This window comes from Coenobita brevimanus, chromosome 58 (genome assembly GCF_032717465.1).
Source record: "Coenobita brevimanus isolate Jiangsu-jjx chromosome 58, ASM3271746v2, whole genome shotgun sequence".
NCBI lineage: Eukaryota > Metazoa > Arthropoda > Malacostraca > Decapoda > Coenobitidae > Coenobita > Coenobita brevimanus.
This window is the reverse complement of record NC_137011.1, coordinates 12,038,979-12,057,400: the sequence shown is the minus strand read 5'-3', so window position 1 is coordinate 12,057,400 and position 18,422 is coordinate 12,038,979. Positions and strand designations below refer to the sequence as shown.

Genomic DNA, 18,422 nt, shown 5'->3' with positions numbered 1-18,422 from the left:
TGGCTCAGTGGTAACGTTCTCGCTCGCCATCTGGTGGACGGGAGTTCGCGCCTCGCTCAGGTTGCGAAAGTTTCACTGATGAAGTGGGTGGTTACTGTCCCCCTGGAGCAAAGGGACGGGTGCGTGCGTGTGTGAAGGTCACAGCCTTGCCCTTAGATCGGACTATATAAGCTCTCAGCTCCCTTCCGGGAGGGTAAAAAATGACGATCACGACCATCAAGTGATCCTGACCGACCCGGTGAATTACAGAGAGAGAGAGAGAGAGAGAGAGAGATAATAAATCTGTTGTGATTAAATGTTGCGATAGTAGACCTCTCTTTTACACACACATACACACACACACAGAATAAATATGTCGTGATTAAATGTTGCGGTAGTAGACACCTCTTTTACACACACACACACACACACACACACACACACACACACACACACACACACACACACACACACACAGAGAATAAATCTGTTGTGATTAAATGTTGGGGTAGTAGATACCTCTTTTACACACACACACACACACACACACACACACACACACACACACACACACACACACACACACACACACACACACACACACACACACAGAAATCTTCTGTAGTTAAATGTTGCGATAATAGAACACACACACACACACACACACACACACACACACACACACACATACAGAGAGAGAGAGAGAGAGAGAGAGAGAGAGAGAGAGAGAGAGAGAGAGAGAGAGAGAGAGAGAGAGAGAATCTGCTGTGATTAAATGCTGCGATAGTAGAACACACACACAAAGAGAGAGAGAGAGAGAGAGAGGAGTTACAAGGAAAAGTTAGGATCTTAATGGCTATGCAGCCCAAACCGTGGAGATACTTCTTGTCTGCCTCTGAATACATATCCAATTCACATTTATTCTAGTGTAAGATCCTGCCGATGAATCCCTTAAACTTCTCTACTGTAGTGTTAACAACGCCCATGTTGAGTCAGGTCCATGTGGAGTAGATCTTGCACGTGAAAAGGTTTTCACGTAATTCTGCAGGTAAATTTTTTCATTTACAGCTTCCAACCATGGTTGTGTGCCAAGTCTGTGTTAAGAGTAAGCAACTTTCTATGTAATGATTGTGAAACCCATTCAGATTTTAAACACTTTAATGAGCTGACCTCGTAGTCTACGAGTTTCTGCTAAAAAAGTCCCACAGCCCTCAGGCGAACCTGATACCTTAGTCTCCTGAACTCTTTTTAAGTCGACGTATGTCTTTTTCAAGCAACCAAAATTCCACAGCAACTCAGACAGTGGCAGTATTAACTAGATATAGACTATGAGAACAATCTCTTTTTTCCGAGAGAGAGAGAGAGAGAGAGAGAGAGAGAGAGAGAGAGAGAGAGAGAGAGAGAGAGAGAGAGAGAGAGACTTGGAATGGTAAGAACAATCAGGATAAATACTGATTAAAAAAGTGAATGAGAGGAGAAACAGAAGCAGAGAAGAGGAAAACACGCAGGTGAAAAAATGGAACAATGTTATAGAAGTGACGCAGGGACGGAAGCACACACACACACACACACACACACACACACACACACACACACACACACACACACACACACACACACACACACACACACACACACACACACACACACACACACACACTTTCTGAATATTTGTCGATCTATCCGTCTGTGCCTGTCTGTGTACTGTCCCCCCCCCCCTCTCTCTCTCTGGATCCTTTGTCTTCTCATCCCCAGTTTCCTTTTCCCTCCTTCCCCTTTCTTTATAGGTATCTGCTCAATCCTTACCTTCCTCCCTCCCTCTTTCCTTTCCTTCGTCTCTCTCCCCCTCTGTCACTCCCTCCTTACCTCACTCTTCTTTCTCCTTTCCTGTTACAACTTTGTCTTACTTTTTTTTCATCTATCACATGTGTTACCTTTTTTTCTCCATTACTCTCTCCGTGTTTCTTTTCTTGTACTAAATCCATTTTCTTCACTGCTTTGTTTCCCCAGTAATAACTTCATGCTCCTTTTTCTCTCTCCTCTCTCCGTCTCTCCCTGTCACCCGAAATCTCTTCTTTCATTCCACTCTTCCCCATTGTCTTTCCCTCCCTTCCTCCCTCCCTCTCCCTCCCCTTGTCTTCCCTTCTTAACATCCCCCTCCTCTTTCTTGCCCTAGAAATAAAACTATTATCTTCCCACCCTTAATCTCTACTTTCTCTCCGCAAATTTCTCCGACTTTCTGTTTCTCTCCCTCCCTTTTTACTTGAATGTCATTCGTTCTACTGAGCCTCAATGCTTTCGTCTTATCCTGCTTAGTTCTTTCCCTGTGTCCTTGCCAGAAAAACACACTTTCTTCCTCCTCCCTGTTACCTTGCCTCTTTTTCTAATTTTTCTCATTTTCGTTCTCTGTATTCCGTTCCGTAGCTGTCTTTCCCACTTTCTCCTTTTGTTATCCCTATTTCTATGTTTGCTCCATTCCCATTTTCTCTCAGGTGTCTCCCTTTTTGTCTCTACTTCCCTGTCTCCCGGCCTTTCGATTCACACCTCCCTTTTCTCTTTCCCTTTCACGCTGCCTGTATCTCATTTCATCTCTCACTGTCTCTTCTTCTCACTCTCTGTCTCTTTTCTTAACTCTCGTTGTTCTCTCCATGCCTCTCCCCTTTTTATTTTCTCCGTAACTGCCCTCTCATTTCTCATTTTTCCACTCACTCTCCCTCTCTGCCTGTCGCTTCCCCCCCCCCTCTCTCTCTCTCTCTCACACACACACAGTGTAGTAAACTTTTCCTAACTTGGTTTATGATATATATACTGTACTATTCCTTTATTAGATGTTCGGACCACACATAATCAGAGAGGTGCTTGAAGTCCAGAAACCCCTAGCTGGCTGTGAGCGAGAGTATGGAGGGTACCGGGTGGGGTTATGGGGTCGTAGGGAAAAGTGGGGGGTTGGGTGGAAGTGTGGGAGTATGAGGAAGGGAGGAGGAGGGGATACCTCTCCATCGAGCAGTGTTACAAACACCTTAGTCCACGGAAAAGGAAACGAACTTATTCCGACGTCTGTACATTTCACACATTTCCAACCTCCTCTTCACATTTGATATACAAGCACCTGGCTAACTTATATTCCTCCCTGGTAAACTCCACTCATGACTTCCACAACCACTATGTTACAAGACATTAAAAGTCACCCTGAAGCTCATATTTGGACACTTGATCAGCACATCCTCCAAGCAGAAGCATGGTGGGAGATGGTTTCTCTTTCCAGAGGCAACCAACACCTCACCTTCAGAAACCAGTACCAGGCGTCAAGAGACGAACTAATTGCCCTCCAGCAATATGTCCATACTGAATCTTGGCAGAAGTTCACAGACAGCATGAACTATCAGACGATTGATCGAGCCATGTGGCATCTAATAAATAAGGTTGTCAGGAAAAGGCCCTACAGTGTTCTCCACCACAGTCCAGCTGAGGATGCACAAGATCTTATTAATACATGGTCTGAACAAGCACAAGCATGCAATCTTCCCGCATATATTCAAGATGCACTCTCCTACCAACAAATGGTCTGTACTCTCCGTCTGATGATTGTGTTACTGAAGGCGGATGAAAATGATGACATGCTGATAACTGAGGACGAATTGTGACGTGCTTTCGTTAGGAGTTAGGAAACAGCCCCCGGGAATGATGGCATCACATACACTGTCCTTCACCGACTCCTGAAAGTCCTAGCAGCTCCCTGCTACAGCCCTACAATCTTTGCTTCCATAAGGGATTTGTACCTAATGCCTGGACCTCCTGCACAATTGTGCCCATTCCAAAACCTGGTACTGACAATTTCAGACCTATTTCCCTCAGCATTGTGTTCGAACGCATCTTCCTTGCCCGTTTAATGTTTTGGCTGGAGGGCAATCTCTCACCCAGACTGCATGGTTTTCTGCCACAAAGAAGTACACACCACTGTTTAATGGAACTCTATACCTTCCTCTGCCCCACCAGTGCTTTAGCATTGATTGATCTTAAAAGTGCCTTTTATGTTGCAGACAGATATATCATCCTTGATCAGCTGGTGGAATTTGGTGCCCAAGGAAACCTCTTGAGATGGATACAGGGTTATCTCCACAACAGAACCTCGTGTTTCCTTCTTAAAGGCGTGTGTAGCTCCTCTAAGGCCTTCGAGCTCGGCACTGTGCAAGGTGATGTTCTAAGCTGATTTCTTTTTAATATCCTTATGCACTGGTTACTTTCTCTTCTTTCCAACATTCCCAGAACCACAGTTATCTGTTATGCTGATGATATCTGCATTCACTACAGCTTTCCAGAAGATTTCAGTGCATCCTTCAGTCATTCTATCAGATGTCCTCCACTTGTAGCCTCATCTTCTCCCCAGAAAAAAAAAATAGAATCTTTTCTCCCTGCAACCCAGGAAAGCTTCCAGAATTCACTGTAGGAAGTAGTATCATACTCTTGTGCAGGCAGTACCTCTACTTGGGTGCACATGTATGGATTACCCCAACCATACCTGTAAGACAACGTGTTCAACCCATCGTCTGAGACGTACTAGATTGGCTGCAGCAACGCTTAATTCCCCCCATGCTGACCTACCAACAATGTTGCTGGAATCTCTATCCCTGTGGCCAGAGCTATTTACACTGTATTCATATGGTCAGCTATTGATTACTTCTTTGCTTTCAGTCAGCTCCCAAAAACATCTGTAGAACCTACTGAAAATTTTCAGAACAAAGTAATGAGATACATCCTGGTCTGTCCTATTTCCATAAGAATGGTCAACATGCAAACTGAATCAAACTCCCTCCCCCCTTTGTTGAGAGAATATACGCCAAAGTCTTTTACCTAGGCATCAAATACCTCCATTCTGCCCATCTTGTCTCTAATTATTCTCGTGTCATCAGACCTTCACTTGACTCTGTTGCACCTCGGCCCAGCGTCAGCACCCCCGTTAATGCAGCCTGTTCCATCCTATAAAGACTTGATATTTTTTTTTATAAGGTTCGTAGCTTAATTAACTACAGGCACCACAAGGCGCCGCTGACTTGATATTAATGTTCCCGTGGAATAAGTGAATCATGGCCCACCTCCCTGGAGGACTGCTTATCTTGAAGTCAGCTTTACATCTACCTCCATGGCAGACCTACCACTCCTCCAGAAACAACTATAGCTCTGGAGATCATCACAAGAGTGTCTTTCTCAGTTCCTGTCGTGCACAGTCTTTACATCGACGATTCCTTGCAAGCAGATGGGAGTGCTTGATGCGCCATCTATTCACCCGATTTGGATCCACCTGAGGGAGGCTGGGTTGGACGCAGACTACCGAACTCGTCTAGCTTTACCTACTGTGAGCTACAGGGACTCTTGCATCCAGTTAGTTTCCTCTCTCAGTAAAGACTGAGTGGTGTAGTTTTCTGTGACTCTCGCTCTGCCCTTCAAGCCATCTCGTCTGCGGAACCCACGTGCCACCTCTTAGTTCAACAAAATTATATTACGTCAGTTAGTTCCAGCTCATGAAAATTCTCTTATCATACAGTTCTTGTGGATTCCTGTGCATATCTGAATCACAACCAATGACGCTGTTGACCTCACCAAAAAATGCCTGCAGTCTGCCTCTACCTGATGATGCCACATCCTCCCTCCTCTGCTACAAAAAGAAGATCCATTCAGCCGCTCTTCTTTCAACACTCCATCGCAGGAATGCTGAGCGGGCTCAGAGTGTGTCCATCCAATACTAAGACCACTTTCGTCTATCTCTTCCCAAGTATCGTCGACATGGTTCGCAGGCACAGTGTGTGTCTGCTCGACTTCGGCTAGGATATGGCCCTTTCTGGCAAGTCTCTGAGGCAGAGGACATGCCTCACTTCTCCTGTAAACTATGTGACCGTCCTATCGTCAACAATCTTCAGCATTGCTACCTTGAGTGTCCCTCAGTCAGGGACCTACTGCCTCAGCGACAGTCCCTGACTGATATATGCAATTATCTACTTACAGACAATCATTTAGTTATCATTCTCGTAAGACATCCACACTTTGGTGGATGCCAGCTTCTGTATTGTATACTCCAATATATCTTTGTAGCAAAACAGCGTATCCAGCTAGACACGAGTTCCTCTGTACATAATACGTGGGCTCGTGGTCCTGTTACGAGGTATGTCGCCCTTTGGGCGTAATAAGTTGATTAAAAAAAAAAAAAAAAGAGCATCACCTTTCTTGACTCATGTACGTACGCAGAAAACAAATGCCTAGAAATACCACGTTGTATAATATCAATTTTTTGTTTAATTCAGGTGTTAGTTTGTTTACACTCTCTTATAACAGCTGTAAATGAATATCAGATATCAAACTCAGTTAAGGTTGGTACACGAAAGCAGGGGATGAGATGAGGGGGGGATGTGTCTAGTGTATGCTATTTTGCTGCCATCTGTCTTCCTTAGCATTTTTTCCACTCTTACGCCCTTGTTTCTCGGATATGGTATTTGCATGTGTTTAGTATCTACACATTTTGCATTACTATCGTGCAACAGTATTATATACGTGTAAGGTGCAGAATGCATCACAAAGGAAACCAACTAGAAACACGGCCCTGAATCCAATAGATGGCGTAGTAAAGAAATAGGATAAACAAGAGACAAAAGTTAAAAGACAAAGTGCACCAGAAAATAAAGAAGGAAAGAATGGAAATGGAAGAAAAGACAGGAGGGAGGAGATAAAAAAGATGAAGAGGAAAGGGGTGAAATATAAAGGACCAAAAACAATTAAAATGACAGAAAAGGAAAAAAGTAAGAAAAAAAGAAAAAAAAGCATATTACAAGACAGTATTATGAACAGAAACAACTGGAAAAGACACGTAAAACCTACAGTAATAGAAATAATATCATACCTTTCCCGCGGAAAGCCAGGGCATATTAAACAGCGCCTGGCTAAGGAAAGAACCGAACACATGCATAAAAGCTGGAGAGGTGAGGCTGGTGGCATCTACTGCATTCTGGGTCAGACAGATGATGTGGTAGAGAAGTACCCCTCCACACACGGACGCTGACGCCAGTAACCAAACGCCGGCTGTAAGAAGAAGTACAGTACATTGATGATTTAATAGAGAAGCTAATTGAATATATTAATACAGTAGATGTGCAGTTTCTTCCTTTGCATTCAGAGAAAACATCGAAACTGCATTCCCAATTCTGCAATATATATGTCGATTGCGTTGAAATCCGTGTGTTCATTTTCCCCTGTTTCTGATCCATTTTTTTTTTTTTTCTTCGGAGGGAGGGGTGTTGACACCCCAAGAATTTTGGCGGGATCATGCTCCCCACATCGCATTGCGGATGAAAATCCTTTGTACATCATGTACCAAGATACCGAAGTCGCTATCTGCCCTTCTTTCACTATTTCTGAGAATTTTTTATTTGTTGAAGGAAAGCTAACCCCTCTAAAATTCATGGTTAGGATATCGTGTATTGTGGAAGATCTGAGTAACCAGATGAACTCACCTGGGAAGTCTCATTCAAATATTTCCCCTATTTCTGATCGTTTTTCTTTTGGGGAGGGGGCTGATGCCCAAGAATCACTGGGGGGGTCACGTTTCCCAAATATCATATTACGGATGAGAGTCCATTGTAGAGCAGGTAGTAAGATATCGACGCAATAATTGTCCTGCTTCTCCTATTTTGAATTCTTCATAAGTTTTGAAGGGGGCTGACCTCCTAAAAATGATGTCGGAAAATTTTATATAGTAAAAGACATTATCAAAATCCAGACAGATTGACTTGAGACACTTTAAAATCCAAAAGCTTGATTTTCCATTGTTCTAATAGTTTTTATTTAGGGGAGGAGGACTGATCCCTCATGTGGGTGGGGCTTAAAGATGACATTTCTATGTTCTTCAAGCCCCATCCACATGAGGGTTATTCGGATCCATATTGTCAATATCGGCACTCTACCCATGGATTAGTTGTTTGGCAACTCCCTTGAGGATGTATCAGTTGGTGAGGCCGTGACATACACGAAAAATAATTAAGGTTAGCGGGAAACACCAGGTCAAGTGTAAAGTCCAACCCACGTGAGGGTTAATCTGACTCACGTGGTCAAGTTGGGTACCCGACCCAGGGATTATTCCCGGCATATTGGTAATATATTGGACAACTTTTCCTGCGTAAAGTGATTGGAATAGATTAAAAGCATCTATTTGCCCGAGTGCCAGGGGGTTATCTCATCCTCTTCAGGTCCACAGTGGGGGCGGAGGGACTAGTTACAAGATTGTGACAATGTGAGTTAACTTTTTACCTGGTCGTCGTGTAGGGAATATACTCTCATCTGAGAGTCCCGGGTTCGATTCCCGGCATAGTGGTGATATATTGGATTATTTTTCCTGTGTAAAGTACAGGTTTCTCTCTTCAGTATCCTGTTACATATCACCGTTCTCCCGAGGTGGATAGCAAGCTGGTGACAGAGAGAGCTGGAACTCCTGTTTCACCAGCCGTCAGGACCTGTTCCTGACCCTCTCCTTTTGCTGAACATGTTCAGTATTTTCATTAACACAGAGAATAGACCAGCATACTCTCATAATACCTCTGCCTTCAACATTCTACACCACACTACATGCACATTAGACATCACACCTATTTCCATCTCCCCACAGCAATGGCCGTTGCATTAACATCAGCAGATTCGTAGGTATCTCGGATTGCCACCACCAGCAGGGGAGGGCTGGCAGCACAGGGTCCTCCTGGTCGCAGTCAAGCGACTGTACCGACAGTGGTTGTTGCAAACACTGTTCATGCTCGTCAGTGGAGAAGCACAGGTTCGGCCTTATATTTAACTAATATGATCTTAACACCAATCTGAATTCAGTTCACTTTTTCCTCTAATCAGTATCCCCTCTAGCTCTTCCTCACAGAACCCCAAATCTCTCCCTCTACTGGCATATTCCCATTTTATTTTCCTGGTTACCGTCTCCTCACAAACTTCCGTAACAAGGATGGCGCCTACTGTTATATCAAATATGAATTTGCAGTTGACACTGTCTTGAATTTCACTTCAGCTAATTTTGATTATTCACTATTTAAAACTAAATTATCTAAATATTATCAAATATATCTGTGTAGTTCGTGGCTCCCCCAATGCTCCTTCAGAACCCAGCATGTTTCACTCCATATCCACACAGCTGATTAACCTTAACCTCACCCTTACCACTAAAATTACCGTTTTGGGTGATTTTAACATCCATAATGTAGAATGGTTATGCATTCTGCCACGCCTGACGATACTGGTCTTGAATGCGAGTTGTCTGCAGAATAGTTTAATCTCACGCAATTGGTAAAATAACCAACCAGAATACCAAATAATCTTGACCATAACGCCTGTCTCTTGGACCTGTTCCTGATATATAACCCAGATCAATACCGAATAGAAGTACTGTCACCACTTGGATCCTCCGACCAGTCTCATCAAAGTCTCATTAGTTCAGTTCCCCATTCTGAACCTGTCAGAGTGACCAGATGGCTGTTTTATAGGGCAGACTGGGATGGATTTAGAAATTATCTTGCTGACATTCCATGGCAATCCTTCTTCTTCAGTGACATCAATTCTACCCAGTCCCACGTTAATAACTTAGTACAAGCTGGTTTGGAATTGTTCATACCCAGTCAACAGTTCACTAAAAGATCGGACCCCCCAAAATGGTTTGACAGCAAGTGTGCCAGAGCAATGAATCAAAAGACCTTTGCATATAACTCTTACTTAAAAAAAAAAAAAAAAAATGAATCCCTTCGTCAGTTTAAAAATGCTAGAAACCATGCAAAGCAGTTATAAATCTCGCTAAATCAAACTTTCTTCGCAACCAAGCATGCAAACTATTAAACAGACCCAACGACATTCGAATATTCTGGTCAACTCCCTGTTCTTTTAGTAATAACTTTAACAAGTCATCACCCATTCCCAAACTAAAATCTTCAGATGGTAACACTATAAATGACCCATGTGGTAAAGCGAACATCGTTACCAGTACATTTCCGGAAAGCCTACCTTAGAGGAAGTCAGCCAGAACGTTCCTGTACTAGAACTTGACTTTCCCGAATGTGCTCCACTTAAGATACTGACTAGATGCATAAAATCCATCCTAGACAATTTACCAACAACCAAAGCTTCCAGGTGGAATTCCTCCAATTGCTTTGAAAAAATGTTCCCCAGAACTTGCTTCTGTTCTAGCTAAATTATTCAGACTAAGCGTACGTACTTCTTCATTCCCTAGTTCTTGGAAGGAGGTCAATATCTACCCAGATCCGAAGAAGGGGGTTTCATCTGACTGCTCTGATTACAGACCATTTGCAGCACATCTTCTCTTGGTAAGTATTTGAGACTGTAATTATTAAGCACATAGTTAAACATCTTGAATCCAACAGCTTAATTGGTGGTAGCATAGTTTTCGCCACGAAAGAGCCACTGTTGATATACTCAATCTCCTGGTTCATAACAGCCATCAGTCAACTGACCAACATGGAGAATCTCATGAAGTAGCCCTTGATATTTCTAAAGCCTTTGACAGTGTGGCACCGTTCCCTGCTATCCAAACTCTCTAACTATGGCCTATCATATTTTCTTCTTCTGATTTCCTCATATCTTAGTGACAGAAAGATAAGAATAAAACTAGATGTATATTCCAATTTCCACTCGATTAATGCCGGCTTGCCACAAGGATCAGTTCTGGCTCCAGCCCTATTCCGAATACATATTAATGAATTTTCTTATCTTTTTTTTTTTAATGCTAGGAAGAAGGAACCAAAGGCCATGAACCCGCAGTAGCAGTTCCTTCAAAGAAAAAAACAAAATACAATAGAGAGCCAAATTCAAGATCCGATCATTCCGAGATGCCTGCACACACTGCGTTTGAAAGACTGGAGATCATAGGCAGCAGGAAATACAGACAAAGGGAGACAGTTCCAGAGCTGACCTGTTGCATAAATGAAAGACTGGGAGTAACGGTTAACTCTTGCATTAGAGAGTTGGACAGAAAAGGGATGAGAGTTTGCTGCCAGACGGGTGCTACGCGCCCGTCGTAGAGGTGGAGGAATGCAAGCAGACAGTTCAGAGGAGCAGTGACCATTAAAGTAGCTATAGAAAAGAGATAAAGAAGCAACAGTGCGGCGAAGAGACAGAGGTTAAAGGGAGTCAGTAAGAGGAGGAGAGTTAATGAGACGAAAAGCCTTTGACTCCACCCTATTGAGAAGGGCTGTATGTGGGGAGCCTCCCCACACATGAGAGTTGTACTCCACACAGGGGTGGATAAAACCCCTGTATAGAGTCAATAATTGTGCAGGGGTAAAGAAAGAGCGGATTCAGCTTAGCACACCCAATCTCTTGGAAGCAGATTTTACAAGAGATGTAATATGATCTTTCCAAGATAAGTCCCGAGTAAATGAAACCCCAAGCATGTTCAAGGATGATGCAGGATTAAGCTGAATATTATTAAACATTAATGGGTATACCTGTGGAAGATTATGCCGGGTTGATAGGTGTAAAAACTGAGTCTTAGATGCATTATAAACAACCATATTATTTTTACCCCAGTCAGAGATACGAGCCAAGTCAGACATTAGGTGTGCCATAGCCTCATCCCTTGTTTGTTGAAGCAACTGTTGAGATGGGCGTTGCGGGAACCGAATGGAAAGGTGAAGGGTGGAGTCATCAGCGTATGAGTGGATAGGGTTAGATGTACAGCTTAGAAGATCATTGATGAATAAAAGGAAGAGAGTTGGTGATAGGACAGAGCCCTGAGGAACACTACTGTTGATAGATCTAGGAGAAGAACGATGGCCGTCTACAACAGCGGCTATAGAATGACCAGAAAGGAAGCTAGCGATGAGGGCACAGATAGAAGGATAGAAACCGTAGGAGGGCAGTTTGGAAATTAAAGATTTATGCCAGACTCGATCGAAAGCCTTTGAGATGTCAAGTGCAATGGCAAAGCTTTCGCCAAAGTCCCGAAAGGAGGATGACCAGGAGTCTGAAAGGTAGGTGAGAAGATCGCCAGTGGAGCGTCCCTGACGGAGCCCATACTGACGATCGGAAAGAAGGTTGTGATAGGAAAGATGCCTTAAAATTTTTCTATTGAGAATTGACTCGAAAACTTTTGAAATACAGGACGTTAAAGCAATTGGACGATAGTTGGAGGGTTGGGAGTGGTCACCCTTCTTTGGGACTGGCTGAATGAGAGCAAACTTCCAGCAAGAAGGAAAGGTACAAGTTGACAGACAAAGGCGAAAGAGTTTGCGTAGGCAGGGTGTAAGCACAGAAGTACAGTTCTTGAGAACAACAGGAGGGACCCCATCAGGCCCATATGCTTTGTTAGTACTGAGGCCATTGATGGCAGAAAATACATCAACTGAAGAAATTTTGATGTCAGCCATGAGGAAGTCAGAGGGGGGAAGTGATGGAGGAACAGCACTGGAATCGTCTAAGGTGGAATTGGAGGAGAAAGTCTGTGCGAAGAGATCTGCTTTATCAGTAGAAGAAATAGCTATAGAACCATCAGAGTAGAAAAGAGGAGGGAAGGATGATGAGGTAAAGTTGTTAGAAAGATTTTTGGCAAGGTGCCAGAAGGAGCGGGAAGAATTCGAGTTGGAGAGTTGAGAGCATTTAGTATGGATGAAATTATTTTTAGTAGAGCGAAGAACAGACTTAGCACGATTCCGGGCAGAAACGTAAAGATGATGTGATTCAGGGGTGGGTTGGCTCCGGTACCTTTTGTAGGCCCTCTCCTTGTTGCGGACAGCATTAGAACAAGCGTGATTAAACCAAGGCTTTCTTGCGTTAGTCAAAGGATATGAGAAAGGAATGTATGCTTCCATGCCCAAGAGAATAACCTCAGTAATGCGCAAGGCACACTCAGATGGCTCCCAGCCACGGAAGCAAGAATCATTCCAGGGAAAATCAAAGTAGTACTGCCTGAGGGCCTCCCAGTTTGCAGCTCCAAAATGCCACAGACAACGTTTCCCTGGAGGGTCCACAGGCCGTACCAGAGTGATAGGACAGGTTAAGGTAATAAGGTTATGATCGGAGGAGCCCAATGGAGAGAAAAGATTAACAGAGTAAGCAGAAGGATTAGTTGTGAGGAGGAGGTCAAGTATGTTGGAGCTCTCTCCAAGGCGGTCAGGGATACGGGTAGGGTGCTGTACAAGCTGCTCTAGGTCATTAAGGATAGAAAAGATCTGCCACCCATAATCCTATCCGTTCATATGCAGATGGCTCAACACTTCACAGCTCATTCACACATAAACTCCCCTCTCCCGGTAATGACTCGAGATGCCTGGAACCACTGTCTGACTCTCTTCTTCTTCATTTCTGCAACATTCGTGGCCTTTCCTCTAACTTTCGCTCTGTTGAGCACCAAATCTCCTTTTCTAAACCTCACCTTCTTTTTCTGAGACTCAGCTGTCTGAGACAACTGATAGCAGACCCTTTTCTGTATCCTCCTACTTTCTCTGTACTCATTTCAAAACCAAAGGTGGCTGTTGTGTATATATATGCAACAGCTTATCTTGCTTTCGTGTTCCTGAACTCTGTTCTTCTGAATTCTCTACACTTTGGCTTCGGCTTTCCTGTCATTCTCTGACTAAATATATCTGTGCTGTTTACTTATCTCATAATTCTACTGACTATCAAAAATTCTTTGACTATCTTACTTCTACGATGGAATGCATTCTATCCATTTCTCCTTTCTCTAAAATCTTCATTCTAGGAGATTTCAATGTTCACCACCACCTTTGGCTCTCCTCTCCTTTCACTGATCCACCTGGTGAACAAGCCTACACCTTTTCTATCCTGAATGACCTTGAGCAGCTTGTACAACACCCTACCCATATCTCTGACCGCCTTGGAGAGAGATCCAACATACTTGACCTCTTCCTTACAACTAATCCTTCTGCTTACACTGTTAATCTTTTCTTTCCGTCGGACTCCTCCGATCAAAACCTTATCACCTTAACCTGTCCTATCGCTCCAGTACGGCCTGCTGACCCTCCGAAGAAACGTCGTCTGTGGCACTTTGGAGTTGTGGATTGAGAGGCCTTCAGGCAGTACTTCTTTGATTTATCCTGGAATGATTATTGCTTCCATGGTCGAGAGCCATCTGGGTGTGCCTTGCGCATTACGGTGGTTATTCTCTCGGGCATAGAAGCATACATTCCTTTCTCATATCCTTTGACTAACGCAAGAAAGCCTTGGTTTAATCACGGTTGTTCTAATGCTGTCTGCAACAAGGAGAGGGCCTATAAAAGGTACCGGAGCCAACCCAACCCTGAATCACATCTTTTATACGTTTCTGCCCGGAATCGTGCTAAGTCTGTTCTTCACTCTGCAAAAAATAATTTCATCCGTACTAAATGCTCTCAACTCTCCAACTCAAATTCTTCCCGCTCCTTCTGGCACCTTGCCAGAAACCTTTCTAACAACTTTACCTCATCCTCCTTCCCTCCTCCAATCTACTCTGATGGCTCTATAGCTATTTCTTCTACTGATAAAGCAGATCTCTTCGCTCAGACTTTCTCCTCCAATTCCACCTTAGACGATTCCGGTGCTGTTCCTCCATGACTTACCCCCTCTGACTTCCTCATGGTTGATATTAAAATTTCTTCAGCTGATGTATTTTGTGCCATCACAGGCCTCAGTACTAATAAGGCATATTGGCCTGATGGAGTCCCTCCTGTTGTTCTCAAGAACTGTGCTTCTGTGCTTACACCCTGCCTAGGCAAACTCTTTCGACTTTTTCTATCAACTTGTACCTTTCCTTCTTGCTGGAAGTTTGTTCTCTTTCAGTCAGTCCCAAAGAAGGGAGACCATTCCCAACCCTCTAACTGTCGTCCAATTGCTTTAACATCCTGTATCTCAAAAGTTTTCGAGTCAATTCTTAATAGAAAAATTTTAAAGAATCTTTCCTATCACAACCTTCTTTCTGATCATAAGTATGGATTCCATCAGAGTCGCTTCACTGGCGATCTTCACACCTACCTTTCAGTCTCCTGGTCATCCTCCTTTCGAGACTTTGGCGAAAGCTTTGCCATTGCACTTGACAACTCAAAGGCTTTCGATCGAGTCTGGCATAAATCTTTAATTTCCAAACTGCCCTCATACTGCCCTAGGCTATAACCTGGGACTGAATAATCCCCAACCCGTGGTATGAACCAGACTCAAACCCGAGGTTTAAACCTTCATCCTGAATTAGGGCCTAAGTCTCCACAGCTAACATCCAGCATAAAGAAAGAAAGAATCCAGAAAGTCCAGTTTACATATGTGATAGCCATTGATGTAGCAAGAAGAGGAATGTCTGGGCTGATATCACAAGGAAAGAGAGAGAGAGAGAGAGAGAGAGACAGAGAGAGAGAGAGAGGAGGGAATATACTAGTCATCACAAATACCATGGTGAAATGGGATTCTAATATGAAGTAAGAGTACCACACACATTTTGGGGAGGTGTTTGTGTACGGGTAGGGAAAGGAGTGTGTGTGTGTGTGTGTGTGTGTGTGTGTGTGTGTGTGTGTGTGTGTGTGTGTGTGTGTGTGTGTGTGTGTGTGTGTGTGTGTGTGTGTGTGTGTGTGTGTGTGTGTGTGTGAGACACCAATTTCCGACAATTATTTAAGCAACAGCTGAGTGTATGACTTCATTTGTGCTTAGAATAGACGCTGAGAAATGGAGGGGCTAGACACATCCTTCATAAACTCATTCAGTATAAGTTGTCCTGCTTAAGCTAAGTATAGTCGTTTGTGGTCGGCAAGAATAAGCTGAGGAAAAAGAAAAACAATCATCGAACAGGAATTGTTAAGACAGCCGCAGCTTTATACTGCATGAACTCGAAGGAATAACAACCAATATGGGCCTTGAACTGGCCTAGCAAAATTCGAGAAGAAAAGATGAATTACCCTGCAAAAGGTGTCTGTGCATCACCTGCAGAACAGAGGAGTAAAGTGTTTAATTTTCTTCATCAGACACACAGTCGACTCCTTTCCTACGCACACTTCATTCTGTTATTTTCTGACGTCATAAATTACGCCTTCTTCCACACCCTTGTCATCCTCTTTCACTTGCCTATTCTTCTCTTTCTGCCTCTAAAATGACTGAATTCTTGACTTTCTAAATTTAAGAATGATATTAAGGCCGGATCACCCAAGAAGGACCTTGGAATCTGTGTGGTCTGTGTAACCAACTCTACTCTCTTCTCTCTCTCTCTCTCTCTCTCTCTCTCACACACACACACACACACACACACACACACACACACACACACACACACACACACACACACACACACACACACACACACACACACACACACACACTCAAGCATGTGACGAAGATACTATAACCTGACACAAAATAGGTGTTTCCCGATATGAGCTGTCTCCCTTTGAATTTCCTATTTCTAATAATCTCCCGTCTTTCAAACGCAGAGGGTCCAGGCATCGCGAAGTGAATGGATCTTGAATTTGGCTCTCAGTTATTTTTTTTATTTTTATTTTTTTTCAGAAGGAACGGTTAATGGGCTTCTGGCCTTTGGTTCCTTCTTCCTTGCATAAAAAAAAAATGTGTGGGCTACTGCTGTGTGATTGGTGTGTGTGTGTGTGGGTATATATATATATATATATATTTTATGCGAGGAAGAAGGAACCAAAGGCCATGAGCCCGCAGTAACATTTCCCTCCAAGAGAAAAACAAAATACAATACAGAGCCAAATTCAAGATCCGATCATTCCGAGATGCCTGGTCACACTGCGTTTGAAAGACTGGAGATCATAGGCAGCAGGAAATACAGACAGAGGGAGACAGTTCCAGAGTTGACCTGTTGCATAAATGAAAGACTGGGAGTAACGGTTAACTCTTGCATTAAAGAGTTGGACAGAAAAGGGATGAGAGTTTGCTGCCAGACGGGTGCTACACGCCCGTCGTAGAGGTGGAGGAATGCAAGCAGACAGTTCAGAGGAGCAGTGACCATTAAAGTAGCGATAGAAAAGCGATAAAGATGCAACAGTGCGGCGAAGAGACAGAGGTTGAAGGGAATCAGTAAGAGGAGGAGAGTTAATGAGACGAAAAGCCTTTGACTTCACCCTATTGAGAAGAGTTGTATGTGGGGAGCCTCCCCACACATGAGAGTTGTACTTCACACAGGGGCGGATAAAACCCCCGTATAGAGTCAACAATTGTGCAGGGGTAAAGAAAGAGCGGAGTCAGCTTAGCACACCCAATCTCTTGGAAGCAGATTTTACAAGAGATGTAATATGATTTTTCCAAGATAAGTCCCGAGTAAATGAAACCCCAAGCATGTTCAAGGATGATGCAGGATTAAGCTGAATATTATTAAACATTAGTGGGTATACCTGTGGAAGATTTTGTCGGGTTGATAGGTGTCAGAACTGAGTCTTAGATGCATTGAAAACAACCACATTATTTTAACCCCAGTCAGAGATACGAGCCAAGTCAGACATTAGGTGTGCCATAGCCTCATCCCTTGTTTGTTGAAGTAACTGTTGAGATGGGCGTTGCGGGAACGATAAGGTTAGATGTACAGCTTAGAAGATCATTGATGAATCAAAGGAAGAGATTTGGTGATAGGACAGAGCCCTGAGGAACACCACTGTTGATAGATCTAGAAGAACGATGGCCGTCTACAACAGCGGCTATAGAACGACCAGAAAGGAAGCTAGCGATGAAGGCACAGATAGAAGGATAGAAACCGTAGGAGGGCAGTTTGGAAATTAAAGATTTATGCCAGACTCGATCGAAAGCCTTTGAGATGTCAAGTGCAATGGCAAAGCTTTCGCCAAAGTCCCGAAAGGAGGATGACCAGGAGTCTGAAAGGTAGGTGAGAAGATCGCCAGTGGAGCGTCCCTGACGGAACCAGTACTGACGATCGGAAAGAAGGTTGTGATAGGAAAGATGCCTTAATATTTTTCTATTGAGAATTGACTCGAAAACTTTTGAAATACAGGACGTTAAAGCAATTGGACGATAGTTGGAGGGTTGGGAATGGTCACCCTTCTTTGGGACTGGCAGAATGAGAGCAAATTTCCAGTAAGAAGGAAAGGTACAAGTTGACAGACAAAGGCGAAAGAGTTTGCTAGGCAGGGTGTAAGCACAGAAGCACAGTTCTTGAGATCAACAGGAGGGACCCCATCAGGCCCATATTCCTTGTTAGTACTGAGGCCATTGATGGCAGAAAATACATTAGCTGAAGAAATTTTAATGTCAGCCATGAGGAAGTCAGAGAGGGGAAGTGATGGAGGAACAGCACCGGAATCGTCTAAGGTGGAATTGGAGGAGAAAGTCTGAGCTAAGAGATCTGTTTTCTCAGTAGAAGGAATAGCTACAGAACCATCAGAGTAGAAAAGAGGAGGGAAGGATGATGAGGTAAAGTTGTTAGAAAGATTTTTGGCAAGGTGCCAGAAGGA

General features: G+C 43.6%; 1 protein-coding gene across 1 annotated transcript in view; it reads right to left on the bottom strand.

Moving 5' to 3' along the window:
- The window catches only part of LOC145402607 (ionotropic receptor 21a-like), a 107,804-nt gene that overhangs the window by 23,655 nt on the left and 65,727 nt on the right, over positions 1–18,422 (bottom strand). The window contains exon 8 of the mRNA XM_080274600.1: positions 6,869–7,047. Coding sequence (XP_080130726.1) covers positions 6,869–7,047 — 179 coding nt within the window. The remainder of the gene's footprint in view (positions 1–6,868; positions 7,048–18,422) is intronic.